The 17561-nt window shown below is 41.2% G+C and overlaps 1 protein-coding gene across 1 annotated transcript in view; it reads right to left on the bottom strand.

Moving 5' to 3' along the window:
- csmd2 (CUB and Sushi multiple domains 2) overlaps positions 1 to 17561 on the bottom strand; it is a 284836-nt gene that overhangs the window by 17045 nt on the left and 250230 nt on the right. Inside the window, exons 48-58 of the mRNA XM_057354048.1 lie at positions 14791 to 14937; positions 11250 to 11438; positions 9472 to 9657; positions 8801 to 8995; positions 8200 to 8373; positions 7918 to 8091; positions 7656 to 7829; positions 4974 to 5162; positions 4618 to 4791; positions 3181 to 3363; positions 1058 to 1234 (exon numbers count right to left, since the gene is read on the bottom strand). Coding sequence (XP_057210031.1) covers positions 1058 to 1234; positions 3181 to 3363; positions 4618 to 4791; positions 4974 to 5162; positions 7656 to 7829; positions 7918 to 8091; positions 8200 to 8373; positions 8801 to 8995; positions 9472 to 9657; positions 11250 to 11438; positions 14791 to 14937 — 1962 coding nt within the window. The remainder of the gene's footprint in view (positions 1 to 1057; positions 1235 to 3180; positions 3364 to 4617; positions 4792 to 4973; positions 5163 to 7655; positions 7830 to 7917; positions 8092 to 8199; positions 8374 to 8800; positions 8996 to 9471; positions 9658 to 11249; positions 11439 to 14790; positions 14938 to 17561) is intronic.

Below are 17561 nucleotides of genomic sequence, written 5' to 3'. Positions count from 1 at the left end.
TAAGTATCGTATTGACTTCTTTTAAATTTTTATTAAGTATTAAGTTCTTTTAATTACTTATAAAGCCCTAAACGGTTTAGCCCCTACCTACTTAACAGAGCTTCTATCACATTACAACCCTTCACTCTCTCTAAGATCTCAAAACTCCGGACTTTTGATAACACCTAGAATAACTTAATCCACCAAAGGGGGTAGAGCTTTCTCATACGTAGCACCTAAACTCTGGAATAGCCTCCCTGATACTATTCGAGGGTCAGACACACTCTCCCAATTTAAATCTAGATTAAAGACATCTTTTCAGCCAAGCATTCACTTAATACAAAATATGCTAAATAAACCACCGGGAGACTGCATTTATTAGATATTATTTACTAGAATGATCTTGCTTGTTCTATAAACACCATGCACTGTGCTGTGTTTGACCTTTTTTGTGTTTTTCTGTTTTTCTCCTGTAAAGCGGCTTTGGAACAATGCACATTGTGAAAAGCGCTATATATAAATAAATAAATTGAACTTAGTCCAAGATGAGTCATCAATGCTTTTGGCCTGTTTTACCTGCCTGATAAAGACTACATTTTAAATGCATACTGTACGTTTGCTAAAGGTACCCCCTGTACATTTTGTTGATTGTTTGGAGCTAGCATGTATACACGACTAGCATGTACAGCATCTGTTTCTATGGGCCGCTATATGTAGGTCGTCCACCATATTGGAATAGTGCGAGCCGGTCCGTTAACACTCAAGATCAAGCTGACTGTGTACGATTATGAAAACACATTTATTATTGAGTAAACTCAAACATTATATCTGCTACACTAACACATGACAACAACAAAAGGTTATACAATTTTTCTGGAATTTAAATCCCATTGGTTTTCACAGCCATGGCTGTGCGCAGTGTTGGGGCATTCTAGCAAACTGTGAGTGACAACACTGGACCTTTCGAAGATGGCGGACATGTCTACGTGCCTGAAGCGCTTGAATGAGGCATCTAGTTATATATGTCTATGCAGTAAATGGCCTCAAAGATCTCAAACAGGAGGCGTTGATGGGACACCTGTGCATTCTGGCATGTCTCCGGTCCAGGTGCCGTTGACCGTACAATGACGAGTAAGCAGGCCGGTGGAGTAGTAGCCTTCTCTGCAGGTATAGGTGATAGAGCGGGAAAACACGAATCCGTCATGGTACTGGATAATGGCATTGCGAGGAGTGCCAGGGTTGCCGCAGGAGATCACTGTGAGAAACACAAAAAGAATAAAACATCAAATGTGGTACATGGCGGATACATGGTCTGAGTCTCAACAAAGCCAAGTTTAGTGCTCTGAACAATGAAGCTGTATCATGTGACAACACAAGCCCCTCCTTTAACCTGGACAGCTATTTGTTCATTTAGCATTTAATTCATAAACACATTTACAGCAGGAGGTCTTATATATTAGACACACTTATGCCCCAGGACAGGGCAGATGGAGCTTATTTATGGGTTTGTGCCAGTACAGAGCAGGTGGGCATATGCAACCTAGGATGCCACCAATATGGGCAAGAGGTTTGGACATTGGAGACCTGCCAATGTGGAAGCAGAATTATTGAGCACTGCACACCTGTGATAACCTGTTATTATACATCACAGGGTTTCTCAACTTGTTTTGCTTTCGGAATTAGAATGAACTAAGTTTTAACAGATTAACATGACACATGCTTAAAATTAAAGAGACATTTCACCCCAAAATGTAAATTCTGTCATCGTTTACTCACCCTCGAGTTGTTCCAAATCTGTATAAGTTTCTTTGTTCTGATGAACACAGAGAAAGATATTTGGAAGAATGCTTGTAACCAAACAGTTCTTGGCCACCATTGACTTCCACAGTAGGAAAAATTACACTGGTAGTCAAAAGTGCCCCAGAACTGTTTGCTTTCCTACATTCTTCAAAGTATCTTCTTTTATGTTCAACAGATCAAACACATGTTTACAGATTTGGAACAACTTGAGGGTGAGTAAATAAAGAATAAAAACATTTTTGGGTGAACGGTTCCTTTAACCATGAATCTTGGTTTCTAAATGTCTCTTGAATTTTGTAGGTATCATGCTCTTGGCATTACGAGACAAAGAGGATGGTTGGCACAAACCATGTGTGGGTAGACCTGAAAGGTAGCCTAAGGAAAAAGCTTCGAACCTCTTATAGGCAAATGCTGGGAAATCTGACTTTTTGTTACAAGGACATAAAAGTCTTCCTGATCTCTTCTTGCACTTTCACAATGTGCTTTTTATGCCGTATGGGATGCAAATTTATGAGCGGGAGCTTTAGACATGTATTGATTTGTGCTCTCCAAACACCTGCGTTTTCAGAGAATCTACCTTTTAAGACACCACAGTTTGCTGAATTGGCGTGGATAACAATAGCCCATGGGTCAAATCAATACAAAATAACACAAACTTACACACACACATTTTTCAAACACACCGCCCCACACATTTGTACACACAGGTAAAAAATGCATCTTGACAGCTTTGTAGGAAACTGAAAATTGAGAATCTCTCAAATGTACGAGGGTGACTGTTAACAAGATGTGAGATGTAACAACTGGTTGGTGTTAAAAAACTGAGATAAGAAAATGGCAGGCATCTCAACATGGGTAATTAACCCTGGTTTTCTGCCTCTCTGACACGCTTTTCTCTTGATTGTCAGTTTGACTCCGACGCTTTAAACAAACCGACATGAGCAGAATAACAATGGCGTTTCAAAGACGACGGAGTAAAAACTAAACAGCAACGTGCTGTCCGATGGAGCAGCGGGGCTGCCACAGTCATTTGGGCATATCAACCGGAGGCTGCAGAGCATGATAAAAAAAGAGAAAACTGAAAATTGTAACATGTGTACACCCCAGGTGTACCGAGGCACTACAAAGCGACAGCGGAGAACAGAAAAAGAACAGACGGGAACCAATCAGGAGAGAAGAAAATAACCCAGCAGCCTCTTTCTATCTTTGTCTGTCTTTCTAAATCTCTCTCTGCGATTCTGCACAAAGTTTAGACACTGGGGAATTTGCGAGCGGAATCAAACTGCGATGAAATAATTCCCTGTCTCAGGTATTAGCATACTGTTTTTGGATTCGTCTTGCTGCGGCACGATGATTAATCGCCCACGTTCGCCACAGCCACCCAGGTTTCATTTGACTTACCGTGGCACTCAGGCTGGATGCCCACCCAGGACCTGTTGGCTAGGCAGCTCCGTTCAGAGGAGCCTATCAGAACGTAGCCGGGCTCGCAGCTGAATCGCACGACGCTCCCACCGGAGAACTGCTCTCCCAGACGGATCCCGTGCACCGGTACACCGGGGTCTCCACACATACCGGCAGAATCCCCTGAAACAGACACAACTGAAAACATGAGTTCACACTGCCTCGATAAATGCCAACAAACACCAATAAAAGTTTGAAAGGTTGTTGGGTTTTGCTGGAGTAATGCGTTTCCCACATTACTGGGCAGCGTGAAAATGATCGTTATCCAAAAATAAAATAAGAAACAGGCAACCAGTTGCCGTCTTTGGCTCAGCGCGAACCAACCCCCATACGAACCACTGAAAATCGTTATGTGTACTGTCAGCGTGCACCACGATTCCCACTAAGCCAGCCCAATTTAGATGCTTTGACAGCGAATGACTGGAAAACTACCATCTCGACACCCCGCGGGACTTTGAAACTCGCTCTCTATTGCATTAGGATCTTATTTAAAGAGGTTAACTGAGATTTACACAAGATGATGAGTAATTTCATTCATATTTATTGAACAACTCTCTGCGGTAGAGCCGGCACGGAGATGAAAAAAGAGGCATCACAGCGGCATGGGTAAGGTGATAATTTACTTTGAATAAGAAAGCACCAGGGACGGAACATTTTGCTTAATTTGCCTGCTCATAATGCAGACGCTGCTCAGCGTTCTTTAGTAAATCCTCTTATTTCTGATCCACTGATGCATTTACAAATGATCTTTCTATTCCTCCATATATCCCCTGGTAATGCTTGACAAACAATCGCAAATTCGGAATCCACGCCAAGGCTTTTGGTGAGGGCTGAGGTAAATATTAAAGAATTACTACTATTTATACCACATATATCCAGTTTATAAACTCGCATCGACAGGCTGGTTATTAACCACGGGGTGTGTACGGTGTTCTTTATAAAAAAGCCGAACGCACCTTTTGACAGCCGGCAGAAAGAAACTGCAATCTTTGAGAAATATGAATGTTATGAATTGTGATATTAAACTGTCGGTGGTTTTATAGCCAGGGATGAGGCTCTTCTGCCATATCGGAGGGCTGCAAAAGACTGATGTGTTTATAGCGGAGCAGGCCAGCTCATCACCTGGTGGGCATGTGGGAGTCTATGTCTCAGATCCCAATATGAGAAGATTAAAGCGGTTTATGGAGGGACACACTTCTCGCCCTTCAGGGCGCTGCCGAGACTGCAGTATTGTATTACCGCCTACTGATCTGGGCTGTGATCCCAAAGCCATTGATTCATCATCTCGCAAGCTTATACGAGACCTCGGAGATGGTGCCGTCTCAAATGCAAAAAGCGGTGATGTGTGATTTATGCACGTGCGGGTGAAGTATGTACCGGAGCAGTGTGGCAGCGAGCCGCTCCAGTGGCCGTCCAGCTGGCACATGCGGGTGGTGTTGCCCACGATGGTGCGCTGGCCGATGCAGCTGAAGCGGATAACGGAGCCCACTGTGCGTCTGTCCCCTGAGATCTGCGTGTATGGAGGCATGCTGGGACGATCACACAGAACCACTGCGGCAGAGGGGAAACCAGAAGAATAAGAGGAGGTTATGAAGCAATACATCATGTACTGCCAAATATTACCCACAATGCGCTGTCACATCAAAATGAAGGTATGGAATTATAATGATCACGTCGCTGCTCGTTTTTTATTTTAGTATCGACTTAGCAGTACTTTTGACATCCAGACTTACAGAGGCACTTGGGTAGGGAACGGTCCCACGTGCCGTCTCCCTGACAGCTCAGAGTGCTGGTGCCCAGCAGGTAGTATCCTGGGTTACAGCTGTACGAGACTGTGGTCTGGAAACTGTAACGATGAGGCCCGCTGGGCAGGACCTGTCTGACACCATTCTCAACATGACCTGGTTCAGTGCAGTTCACAACTGAGAAGAGAGTGAGAGAGAGAACAGCTTATGAAAAAAATACAGCAAAAGCTCTTCTGAGAAATACAAGATTGAACGATGTGTGAAAAACACCAATGACCAACCGATCCATCAACTCTCAACCAACACACTGACTAAACCTACATGGGCTATTACACTAAACCGATGTGAAACTTTAGAATGCAGTGTTTTAATGCAAAGACTTGTGTCATCTCCACTAAACACTGACAATTCAGCCATTCAAACCAGACACTAAATGTGCTTAAAATGTGCTGCTTACCATATACACAAACACACAAAGGGACTTAATGAGAAAGCAATTTGTCAATGAGCTATGTTATGTTAAGTTATGTTTACAAGTAAGATCAGTTAAAGCTTGGGAAAGATGAACAACAGAGTTTTTATATTTAAACATGGAGATGGAGAGGAGCTGGAGAGAGGGGGTGGGGGTGTTTGCTATGAGCCAAATAGACAGTTGCAGAAAAAGGGAGAAAAAGAGGACAGAACAGTGTGATGGAGAACCAGGGGCAGAGAGCAACAGTCATTCATATTTGTTCTGAATAAACTGGAAAAGTAAATAGTGCAAGGCAAAAAGACGGGTGTGTCAAACTGTTACAACTTTGTGGGACTTTTCTAGTTCTCTTAATCTAGTGAATTTAGTGGAGAAACAATGAAAGAAAGAAAGAAAGAAAGAAAGAAAGAAAGAAAAAACTAAAGAAAGAATGAATGAAAGGAGGAAAGAAAGAAAGATAAGACAGAAAGTAAGAACAAACAAATGGAAAAACTAAAGAACAAACCCAAGAAAGAATGAACGAACGAAAGAAAGAACAGACGAATGAACAAACAAACAAAAGAAAGAACTAAAGAAAGAAAGATAAAAGAACAAACAAATGAATGAAAGAAAGAAAAAGAAAGAGAAAACTAGAAAGAAAGGACGAATTAACGAATGGAAAGAAAGATAGACAAAAAGAAAGAACAAACTAATGAAAAAACGAAAGAACGTATGAACGAAAGAAAGAACGGATGAATGAACGAACAAACAAACGAACAAAAGAAATAACTAACAAAAGAAAGATAAAAGAACAAACAAATGAATGAAAGAAAGAACGGACGAATGAGCAAAAAAACTAAAGAACGAACAGCGAACGAAAGAAAGAAAAAAAAAACTAAAGAACAAATGAATGGAAAGAAAGATAGACAAAAAGAAAGAACAACCTAATGAAAAAACTAAAGAACGAATGAACGAAAGAAAGAATGGACGAATGAAAGATAAAAATGAACAAATGAAGAAAAGAACAAAAGAAAAAGACAGAAAGAAAGAAAGAAAGAACAAACTAATGAAAGAAAGAATGAATGAACGGACGAATGAACAAACAAACAAAAGAATGAAAGAAACTAACGAACGAAAGATAAAAGAAAGAACCAATGAACATAAGTAAGAAAGAACGGACAAATGAACAAAAACGAAAGAAAGAAAGAAACAAGATTTGTTTTATTTGTGCTTGGGCGTAATTCGATAGTAAAATTGATGCTCCTGCCGGCCAGTGGCAATTTTGAGGAAAGGTGGTTCAATTATCCGCAGCTATGAGTCTAACCAACTTATCTGTGAGGTTTAGGAGGCCATTTTGGAGCTAGAAGTGCTTCACTCAGACACAAATTGGTGCTGATTAGCAAGGCTGCGCAGAGGCATGCTGAATTATTGATGCAGCTCAGAGCTCCTGCATTTCTTACAAGCTCCTTTTGTGCCATTAAGCGAGCTTCTTCCCACGCGCCACGTTAATGATAGGCCATGATGGAGAGGAGACCGTGACTGATATCATCAGACCACTTCAACTTCCTTAGTCTGAGTAAACACCCATTTATAATGTAAAGAGAGGGAAGGTTTGATGGGAAAGGAAATGCTTTAAAGTTCCTTTTAAAGGAATTTAGGTGATAAATCGGATCAATGGACAATCAGAGCGATAGTGTTTCTATGTATTTGCATTCACAAATAAACAAACAAACATTTCCCAGGGCACATGAGGTCAGACGCTTTCATGTGATGGGATGTCATTGGCTGAGACTCTGCCAATCATCTGTCACTGCCAGGACATGACCTCACCCGAAGCCGTTTTACTCCGTACTATCTCTATACACGATTTTGGATTCAAACAAAATGAAATCGAGTACTTCTTCAAAGTATAAACATTCTACGTAGTGTGGTGCAGTTTGTACATTTTCAATGTCATGTGAACCATATGTTCATTAGCCAACAACATACCAACAACACATGAAATTAAACCATCATTTAGTTCATTTCTTGCTACATACAACATGTTATCTTATGTTCTCATGCTTTGCACCATGGTGAGCTATGAAGTTGACCCGAATAGAGCAGTCAAGTGTGAATTTATTGCGACACAGCAGTTTTCACACTCCCTGGTTAGGTGACGAACACACACAGACACACAAACACACACTCTGGATTACTTTTGATTAAGTTGCAGGACTTACTCTTGCACCTGGGCAGAGCGTTGCTCCACTGGCCATTGGGCTGACAGTGAGACTTGATGGCACCCTGTAGAACGTAACCGGGGTTGCAGGCAAACCGCACAAAGTCATTGAGGTTAAACTGCGTTCCCTGAGTCACGCCATTAGCAGGGTTGCCCGGATGTCCGCAGGTAATAGCTACACAACATCGGAGGAATACATTAACCTCACATCCACAACTGTTACCAAACATTCTCAAATAACAGATCATTTAACGTTCACTTACGGACGCAGATGGGGGTCTTTCCGGACCAGCGATGGTCCTGCTCGCAGATGCGGACGGACACACCGATCAGTCTGAATCCAGGATTGCATTGGTAAACGACACTGCCTCTGTAGTTGTAGTTCTCTCCAATGATCTGACCGTTCACAATAGGCTCTGGTGAGCCACAGTGTCCAGCTGTTTGAAGAAACCCATTGTAGTCATACAGCAGATATTAGCACATCAGTGTCTATTTGTCAATGCAGAGGTTTCATTTGTCCTACATAAGAAAGTGAAAACACTCACCTAAGCATTGGACCTCAGCTCCACTCCACAGGCCATTGGACATGCACTCTCTCACTCTGGAGCCCACCAGAGTATAACCCGAGTTACAGGAGAAAATAGCCGTGGCACCGTACACCGTCAACGTTCCTATTTTATTCCCGTTTGGAGGCGTTCCAAGGTCCCCACAGGAAATGACTATGAACATCAAATGAACATTGTGGTAGTGATCATTATTTATGTCTGAACACTCATAACTTAAACAGTGCCGACATTTCGTATGGTATGGTTGATTTGGGGTTGGAGCTGGGCAGTGGCTCTCCAAGGAGAAAACTGAATATGCATTTCGAGGGCATTTATTTAGATTCATTTCAGAAATGCTGTTAGTATTATTTTTTTCAGCAGTATTTAGAGCAAGGACTTTTGCCGTTGTGGTCTTGAGGCAAATTGTAAGCTTGGCAGCCTCAATACCTTGCAACAGTAAGATTTCATAAATGGTCAAACAGAACTTTCTGCTGCCGAATCGCAAAAAATGACATTTGGAAATACGTCAAAATTAAATTCTACGGTCTCTCATTATAAACGAAACGTTATATATGTTGAAGAGAGTAACGGACAAACTCACTTTCACAGGATGGTTTTGGTTCAGGGTAATCCCAGGTACCATTAGCCTGGCAGCGGATGACCCTTTGACCTTTGTAGAAATACCCAGGATCACAGGTCAGCACCATCATGGCCTCATATTTATTCTGCATGCCGTAAATAAGTCTCCATCTCCCATGATCCACTGCGGAGTGGCCGATGTCAGGGCAGGTCACAGCTGAATATGAGATTGGGGTTCAACGTTTTTCTCAGATACAGATGGTTCAATAGTCTAAGACCACTAGTGAAAGTTTTGCATAAAAATTCCTATTTCAGTACATGTTTTATTGCTAAATATTTTATCGATGTAGCAATTTGAGCAGGTGGATGCTGCACACTGGTGGTGGTTGAGGGGAGACCCCCCTCATATGATTGTAAAGCGCTTTGGGTGTACAGCAATACACAATAAAGCACTATATAAATGCCTCATTCATTCATTCATTCATTCCATATTTGAATTGATAAAAATCATCTGATTTGATCAAGTTTAAAGTAACGCAAAATTTAGCATAATCCTTCAAGCATATCCTGTAATTCAAGATTTTCAACATTGATAAGAATTTTAAAGAACCTTAAATAATACACTGCATTTTTTAGCAGTACACTCGAACTGAGGGAAGTCTATTCTAAGTTTTGTTGGTCTTTTTAACTTACGAACACATCGAGGACGGGTCTCCATCAGGCTCCACCTCCCTGACTCTTGGCAAACAGTTGACACCGGCTGAGCGTTGGCCAATCGAAATCCAGGGTTACAAGAAAATGTGACCCTTGAGCTGAGAGTAAAGTGCTGCCCAATGACAGAGCCATTTACCGGAGCAATGGGCATCCCACAGGATACAACTGTGAAAGCAAGAGATTGAATTCTGAGTACATTCCCACAAAAGCCCAAAGAAACTGAGTGCCTTTTTTCTATTACACTTCAAAGAACAACAACAACAAAAAAACCCACGACTGAGCCAGATGTGTTATGATCAGCATGTTTGCTTGCATTGCATCTTTGTAAACACTAAGCGAACGCAAACCGAAAACAGCGAGCGACTGTGCAAACATGCGCTTGCAGCAGTTCTGGAAAGGTAAACAAGAGCAGCGAGCGAGCAGCGAGCAAGCAATGAGCTCGATCCAAGATGGAGATTACATCTGGGCATTGGATGAAGAATACACAGAGAAGACACAGAGCTTCCAGCATCATTTACAGCTGTTGGCGGTAACCAGGGAAAGACAATCCTGAACATGCCAGCCAAACAAAATACAATGTACCGTGGATCCAAATAGTAAGTAGACACTAAAGCCACAGTTGCTTTTTATTAAAGGGGTCATATGGCGCAAATACGTGTTTTTCTGTGTCTTTGGTGTGTTATAAGTTGCCCATGCATGTATTAGACACATAAAATTGCAAAAATAACACGCTTGCAGTATTCGACCAATCACTACGCACTGGTTAACTGGCCAATCATAGCACACCTCGCTTTTCAGAGCGATGAGCTTTGTAAAAAATCTGCGTGTTTCAGAGAGGCGGGGCAAAGTGGAGATACAAACATGCACGGTATGTGGAAAATACAGTGTTTTTGAACCTTAAATCGTGCATACACATTGCACTACATCTAAAACAAACCATAATATTCGTTTTAGCCCTGTCATATGACCCCTTTAAATAATAAAACATCAAACCAATTAAAGAGTGGCATTTACCCCAAGCCAAATATGTTAGATACTTTCAGGTTGTCAAATTTTGTCCATAGTCACATTTGTCCATGTGATTACATGTGTTCTGTTCAGTTACGAAACAACATTTTTAACAACTACGCCACACTACACCTCTACGGCCCTTCATAGTAAATTGACTCATTTCACATCCTTCTTTCAGTGGGATTGATGTATAATGGATACATATGCATGACATCCATTTTTCCACAACCCCGAGTCAACTGAATTATACTTCAACTATTAAAAAGATTTTTCACTGTTCTAATAGAGCAAAGGCAGAGCTCTGAGTCTCTTGGCTTGAGGCATCTCGCACTGACCCTGTCAAATTGAAATCCACCTGTCTCACGGGCGACGCCCTCGTTAGTCGGAAAGAGGTGATGAAATGCAGTGCTTGCGAGACTGCAAAACGCCGGACTCCGTGGAGGTCCCTGCTTTAGTGGATGATAACTGCCTCTTTCTAAGGAGGCTCTCCCCTCGGACAGCACATTAGCAATAGTCTCGCAGCTATGGCTTCTGGCTAACCCATTTATTGTGATGAGCAATCTGACAGATGCAGCCAAGCGCTAAACATTGATGGAATACAGAATTAGCCTCTGTGGCGCTGGTCCTTCTCAAAAAAACAACAAAAAAAACAAGTTCAGAGATTCAAGAGAGTCAAGTGGAAGGAGAAGGGGCGGACGATAACAAGCTCCAGACTTTGGTGTCGTCGACGGGATTTTTCGACTCACCTTGGCAGAGAGGCACCGGAGCGTTCCATTGGTGGATGCCCTGGGGGGTGCGGGTACAGGTGGCGGTGGTCTGGCCGATCAGGTTGAAGCCCCGTTCGCAGCTGAAGCGCAAGGTGCTGCCCAGTTTCGTGCCTGTCTGACTGTGTACCGAACCGTTCACGGGAGCGTCTGGGGTACTGCAGTACGCCGCTGTCGAAGACACAAACGAAAACACAACCGGTGAAGTTGAGCACAAATCCGTCCGTGCGAATGTCTTTTATTTTATTGCAATTCCTCATCCTGTTAACTGGAAATGGCAAATATTAATGCAGTTGGGAGCAGAGGGCTGATTAAATAGATCAATCCTCAACAGTGACCAGCCATTTTTTAGGTCTTAGTAAGGCTACAAACAACATATCCCAAGAAGCATCGTGGACGGTGTAATTAAAAATAAGCATACAATACTAAACTTTTTAAAAAACAATTCTAGGTATATAACATACTGTATATATTATCATGTTTTTTGGGAGTGTAGGAAGACTCAGTAAACTGCTGAGGTCTGTTGGAGTGTTATTTCTCTCCTCATCCAAAAAAGTGCTATCTCCTGGATTATGGGTAGTGTAGTTCTTTACTGGAAATCTGTCTATAAAAAGTTGTAATATACCGACTTGTGGCTTCTCTATGGAGACAATTAGCTTTTTGTCTCCCAGACTCAACTGCTGATCTATTGTGGGAGCTCATAAAAGGCCATGAAGGACACATGATAATAACAATCTCTTCATTTATATACACTTGTATCTGGCTAAATGTTCATTTAGAACAAAGCAAAGATTCGTTACACAAAATTCAAGATGGCTGCAAGATCCAAGACGGGCAACAATCACAGATCAGATCAGATAAAATCAAATCTCATACAAGATGTTCCTGGTGCAGATAAAATGAGAAAAAGAGTGACCGAATTGATATGGGGTTGATGTTAAAGGAGGAAGAAAGGAGGAAAGGGAATGTCATTTGTCACACTATTGAGCACATTAGATTTCACATATTCATATGATCTTTAAATAATCCGGGTAAACAAGTTTGGCTTGCTCTCTGGAAGCAAATCACTCCCCTGAACTCTTGCGTTAATGAAGGGTTAATCATTATAACTAAACGGATTCATTCAAATAATATTTAATCACTTCTACTATTACGAATATTAGAAATATAGTAAACTAGAGTTAGTTGATAGAGGGATCGAAAAAGCTTAATTTCACTCTGGTTTTGCTTCTTTAAACATCACATGTGAGGGGATTTAAGTTCCTTACACAAAATGTTTAAAAGCGTGAAAGCGACTCTCACCCGCTGTAAAACAAAGAAAAATGAAAAGATATAGCAAACATTCTAACGCAAGGGCAAATGACAAACCTTGGATTTTAAAAGAGTCAACTCTGAAACTATAGAGAAATGTTTTAGTCTCATGCATTAGCAATAGCAGTAGAGATGTAGGATAATGGATCTATTTGAAAGTTCACATATCATATTGTTCAACTTGAAATAAATTCCCTGCTAATGGTTTTAAATGGTTTAGAGTGCTGCAGGTAGATTTTGGTTACACATGTTTGAAGTCTCACCTGACACAACAGGTGCTGCCCTCTAAATGTCTGAAAAGTCTGCTATTGATTGTTGGTTTCAGAGGACTGGCCATGAGAAAAAGCTTTGTGGCAATGCAGCTTTCCCATGCAACTACTTAGTAAAGAGCTGCATAATCCATTCACACCACTGTTCACTACCTGGCTAAGACCCAGGAGCCGCAGCTTCGCATTTAATAATGTCAATATGAAAACAAAACGCATTCTCCTACTCTCTATTTCCCCAAGCAGCCGAGCTATTGCTGTCGATCTTTAACCTTTAACCTGGATCCCTTTCTTCTGTGATTCAGACACAGGACCTCTCTCCACTCAACGACAGCCATTCACCAAAACACAAAAGTTGAGAGGAAAAAGGTCAAGGAAAAGGTATGTTTGTGTGTGTGTGTCTCGCTACAGTTGATGAAGTAACAGCCTGTGGAAATATAAGACGGATTGAGGAAGAAAACAGTACGAAGCTTTGAGTCTGTCCCGCCATCTGTTTTTTGTCCCACTGAGGTATCGCTACAGAAGGGAAACCATATTGAGCAGGGAAACCTAGGTGTGCTGCTGTCGCGAAACCCAGCCTGTCACGGGGCCCTATATCAAAAATCCATCATGCGAGGAGGGAGCGAGGAAAACAAAACAAGCTGATGACAAGAGAAGGAGCCTGGTGAGTGAGACAAAGAGGTGATCAGTCACTGCTCCGAGAAGCTAATGATTACGAGCATAAGGAAACTTGAAATATTTATAACTCATTTACAATAATGCCTTTGTCAAGCCTTGAGAAAGCACAGGCTTTTGATGGACCAGGACCAGGCAGTGGTTTTTAACGCATACTAAACAAAATATTTTGCTATTTTGTGTTTGAAGCAGAGACGCATCGATATATCAGCCAATAATCGGTATCAGTTGATAAAAGCAAATTTTCACACTATCGGCTAACAGTTTAAAAACAGCTGATGAACAGGGCCGACATATCCTGTCAATCAAACGAGGACAGATAAATGCAATGCATTTGTGCTCTGTATTTGGACCACCAGTTTGATGTTCAATATTAATAGTCATTATAGGATTGAATAACTTTATGAAGAAATAGTAATTTAATCTAGATATCTCTCTCAATAATCAGCTATCGTATCAGTGGAGAAATTTAGTATCGGTGTATCTATAGACTAGCTTGAATTGCAACAGTAAGTTCATAATTATGATTTATAAATTGAACTATCAGGACAGATTCTGCGGGAAATGAGAAGTGAAAAGTGTCATTTGACCTACGTAAAGAACTTAAAGTAACCTGCAATTTTATGTTTCAGACACAGACAACAAAACTTTTGTGAATCTTTATGCACCTGTCGGCAAGTGAGTCCGTTAATTCAGTAGCTCTGCTGCTCAGAATGATTTAGTAAGGTTCAGATGTATTTCCATTAAATTCAAGCTGAAAACGTGTGACTTAAATAAACGTAAGGGATAGTTCAACCTTCTTACATCATTTATTCACCCACATGTCATTTCAAACCTGCATGACTTTCTGTCATTTGCAAAACAAAAAATAAGATATTTCGAGGAAAGCCCACAATGACTAGACAAAACCACTGAGACATTTCCCAAAATATATTCTTCTGTGTTCCACAGAGGAAAGACTCATACAGGTCTGAACAACATGAGAGTAAAAACAATGCTGACGTGATTTTTATTTTTGAGTGAACTAAACCTAAAGTTTGCAATATATATCGTCTCCAAATAAAAATGCAGCAAAATGCAAGAAATTAAAAAAGTTTGAGTCAAGTTTCAAAGTTTTGGGGGGGGTGAACTGTCCCTTTACATACTTTTCTAGCACTCAGGAACCATCTGCAACTCAACGGACTAGGAAACACCAGCTTTGGGAGATCCGTATATGATTCTGCCATATTTGCCAGAGCTGTAGTGTTTAGACAATGAATCTGAATCCTCACCTGAATAGCGGATACGAAAACCCTTGTGGCTGGAGGTGTGATCGAAGGACCAGTGCAGATAAACTCGGTTTGAGGAACTGGTGATGCTGAGGGGAGATGAGTAGTTTCCACTCAGTGATATAAGCAGCGGACTCTGTCTTGAGGGGCCTGCGGATACAACAGCGCACAGAGATGTGACAGATTCCTATGGTGTATCTCATCCAAAAGAAGAACAGATATGCATGTTTGACAACCCACATCTCAATGGAAGCTCAGACATATTTAAGCTGTATTACATGTATATTTAATGTGATCTTGTTAGTATTCATATGTAGCCTATGTGAATTTCATTATAAATTCCCTCAAAGGTTCTTGTGAGGATTTGTAAAGATGTAATGTCTATTATAATGAACATAAAAGGGCTTACGTTTTAGATGTAAACATACAGAGCTAATACAAAATCACCATACTGTAGGTGCGTCCCAAATCGCGCACGTAAAGGGGTCATATGGCGCGAATACGTGTTTTTCTGTGTGTTTGGTGTGTTATAAGTTGCCCATGCATGTATTAGACAGGTAAAATTGCAAAAATTAAAGTGTAGGAACAAAAGATGCCTTCTATCTAAAAGCGAATGCTCACCCAGACCTGCCTGAAACGCCTCGTGTAACCACACCCCCACAAATCTACGTCAGTTCGTGTATGATTTGACTAAGACCGCCCAAATGTATACGCAAGTAAGGTGGGCGTACCTGTCAGTACAATTGAGAGGCGTTACATTTCCGTCACACGCTTGCAGTATTCGACCAATCACTACGCACTGGTTAACTGGCCAATCATAGCACACCTCGCTTTTCAGAGCGATGAGCTTTGTAAAAAATCGGCGCGTTTCAGAGAGGCGGGGCAAAGAGGAGATACAAACATGCACGGTATGTGGAAAATACAGCGTTTTTGAACCTTAAATCGTGTATACACATTGCACTACATCTAAAACAAACCATAATATTCGTTTTAGCCGTGTCATATGACCCCTTTATGCACTATTCTACGCCATTTTGTAATATAAACAGTGTGAGTAGTGCTTTCACATTGAACATTCTCAAAAAAGAAGTGCACTTTAAGTATCCAGATGATGCACTTTTATAACCGAAAATATGAAGTGTGGAACTGTGGACACTTCACACGCTCAACGGTCGCAGTTTCGCTTACGTAGTGGAAGGGAGGCGGGGCTATCAGACGTTGCTCAAGCAAAACTCTCCTGCAGAGTGATTATGCTTCTATCTGTTGATGACTAAAGTTATGCTAGACAAAACATGAAAATTGCATTAAATGTACAAACTGATTTTTATTCACACGCATTGTGACATGGGATTGACGTCATTTGCGCTCATATGGAAACCGATTTACTTCCGGTTAGTTTAAAACCATTTAGTATTCCATTTAGGACAATACTACTCTTAAATTCAAACACTACAAGGTTGAGTGCATAGTTTAAATGCACAGTGCACAGTATGTCATTTGGGACACAACTCACGGTTTATTGAGTTTAAATTATAACACTGCTTCCCACAGCTGATGTCATACTAGAAAAAAAGATTCCCATCCCTCTCTCTCACTGCCACCATCAGTAGTCACATATCTTACAAACTCAGAATTGACATGTTTACCAGCAGCAGCGAAGCCACCGGCTCATTTGCCATGCATTTCTGTCACAACTGTTTTTCCGGTTCTCGCTGCTAATGTCGAACGACAGCGTTCCTTTCAAAAACTCAACCGCCGGCGTTTTCGGGTCAACTTAACTCTGATTCTGCCCAAAGAGGCTTGCGTGTGCATTAAAGGCTACTGCAGATGTCACGCTGTTGTCTGGACAGAGCTGCAGGGAGGTGAAGCGATCTGCTGCGATCCGTCTGCTGCTGGCATGTTTTGAAAGCCAAAATCTGGTTGGTGGCGCGATGCGAGTTGAAATGATAATCGGCGTTGAGTGTCCCGGCTCCCCTCGGGAGTAGCTCAGACTGCTCCTGGATGACACTTAGATGGGCACACTAGCAGAAGCGCTTTGTCACTCTCAAGGGTGTGTAGCACGACAGCACTCGGTGCGGGAATACTGTCATTTAAGTCTCATTTTATTCTTGGCTGTTTTTATGGAGTTGATGGATTAAAATCGTTGAGATACTAGACGCATAAATAATATAATCATACATTCACATGTATTTCTGTTAATTCTTTGAATAATATATTTGAAAGTTGTGTCTCAGCTCTGATCATGGTCCATTGTACTTATGTATAAAATGTGATGACACTCCACGTGTGTGATCTGACCCGTCTGACCCGTACTCCAGTTCCTAATCGAAGTCTAAATGGGATCGCTTTGACCCCAGCATAGCCGCTGACCTGAACGAATGGCCCTGAACAGACCCCTGCTGGCCAAAGCAATTTCCTTTGCCTTTTACAAAGGGTTTATATTGAGTAAAAGCAGGGGTCATCCATATTGGCCCCTCTACAACTTTCCCTCTTGTTCAATACATCAAAGTGGCCTGTGAAGTGCACGTCAGTAATTGTATTGGAAGGAAAAGAAAAGAAAAACATCATGCCATATGACTGAACCAGCATTGCTGTGTTCATTTTTTAGATTCAATACAATTCATTCTACCAACTTTATCATTGCAATAACACCAGCTATTATTATAAATAAATAACAACAATAAGCATATAATTTGTCATTATATCATTTACAAATATTATATTATAACTATACATAGTAGAACTTATATCATATATATGACATTATGTATAAT

The sequence above is a fragment of the Triplophysa rosa genome, linkage group LG16 (genome assembly GCF_024868665.1).
Source record: "Triplophysa rosa linkage group LG16, Trosa_1v2, whole genome shotgun sequence".
Lineage (NCBI taxonomy): Eukaryota > Metazoa > Chordata > Actinopteri > Cypriniformes > Nemacheilidae > Triplophysa > Triplophysa rosa.
Note: the sequence above shows the minus strand (reverse complement) of the source record. Positions and strands in the feature narration are given on the sequence as shown.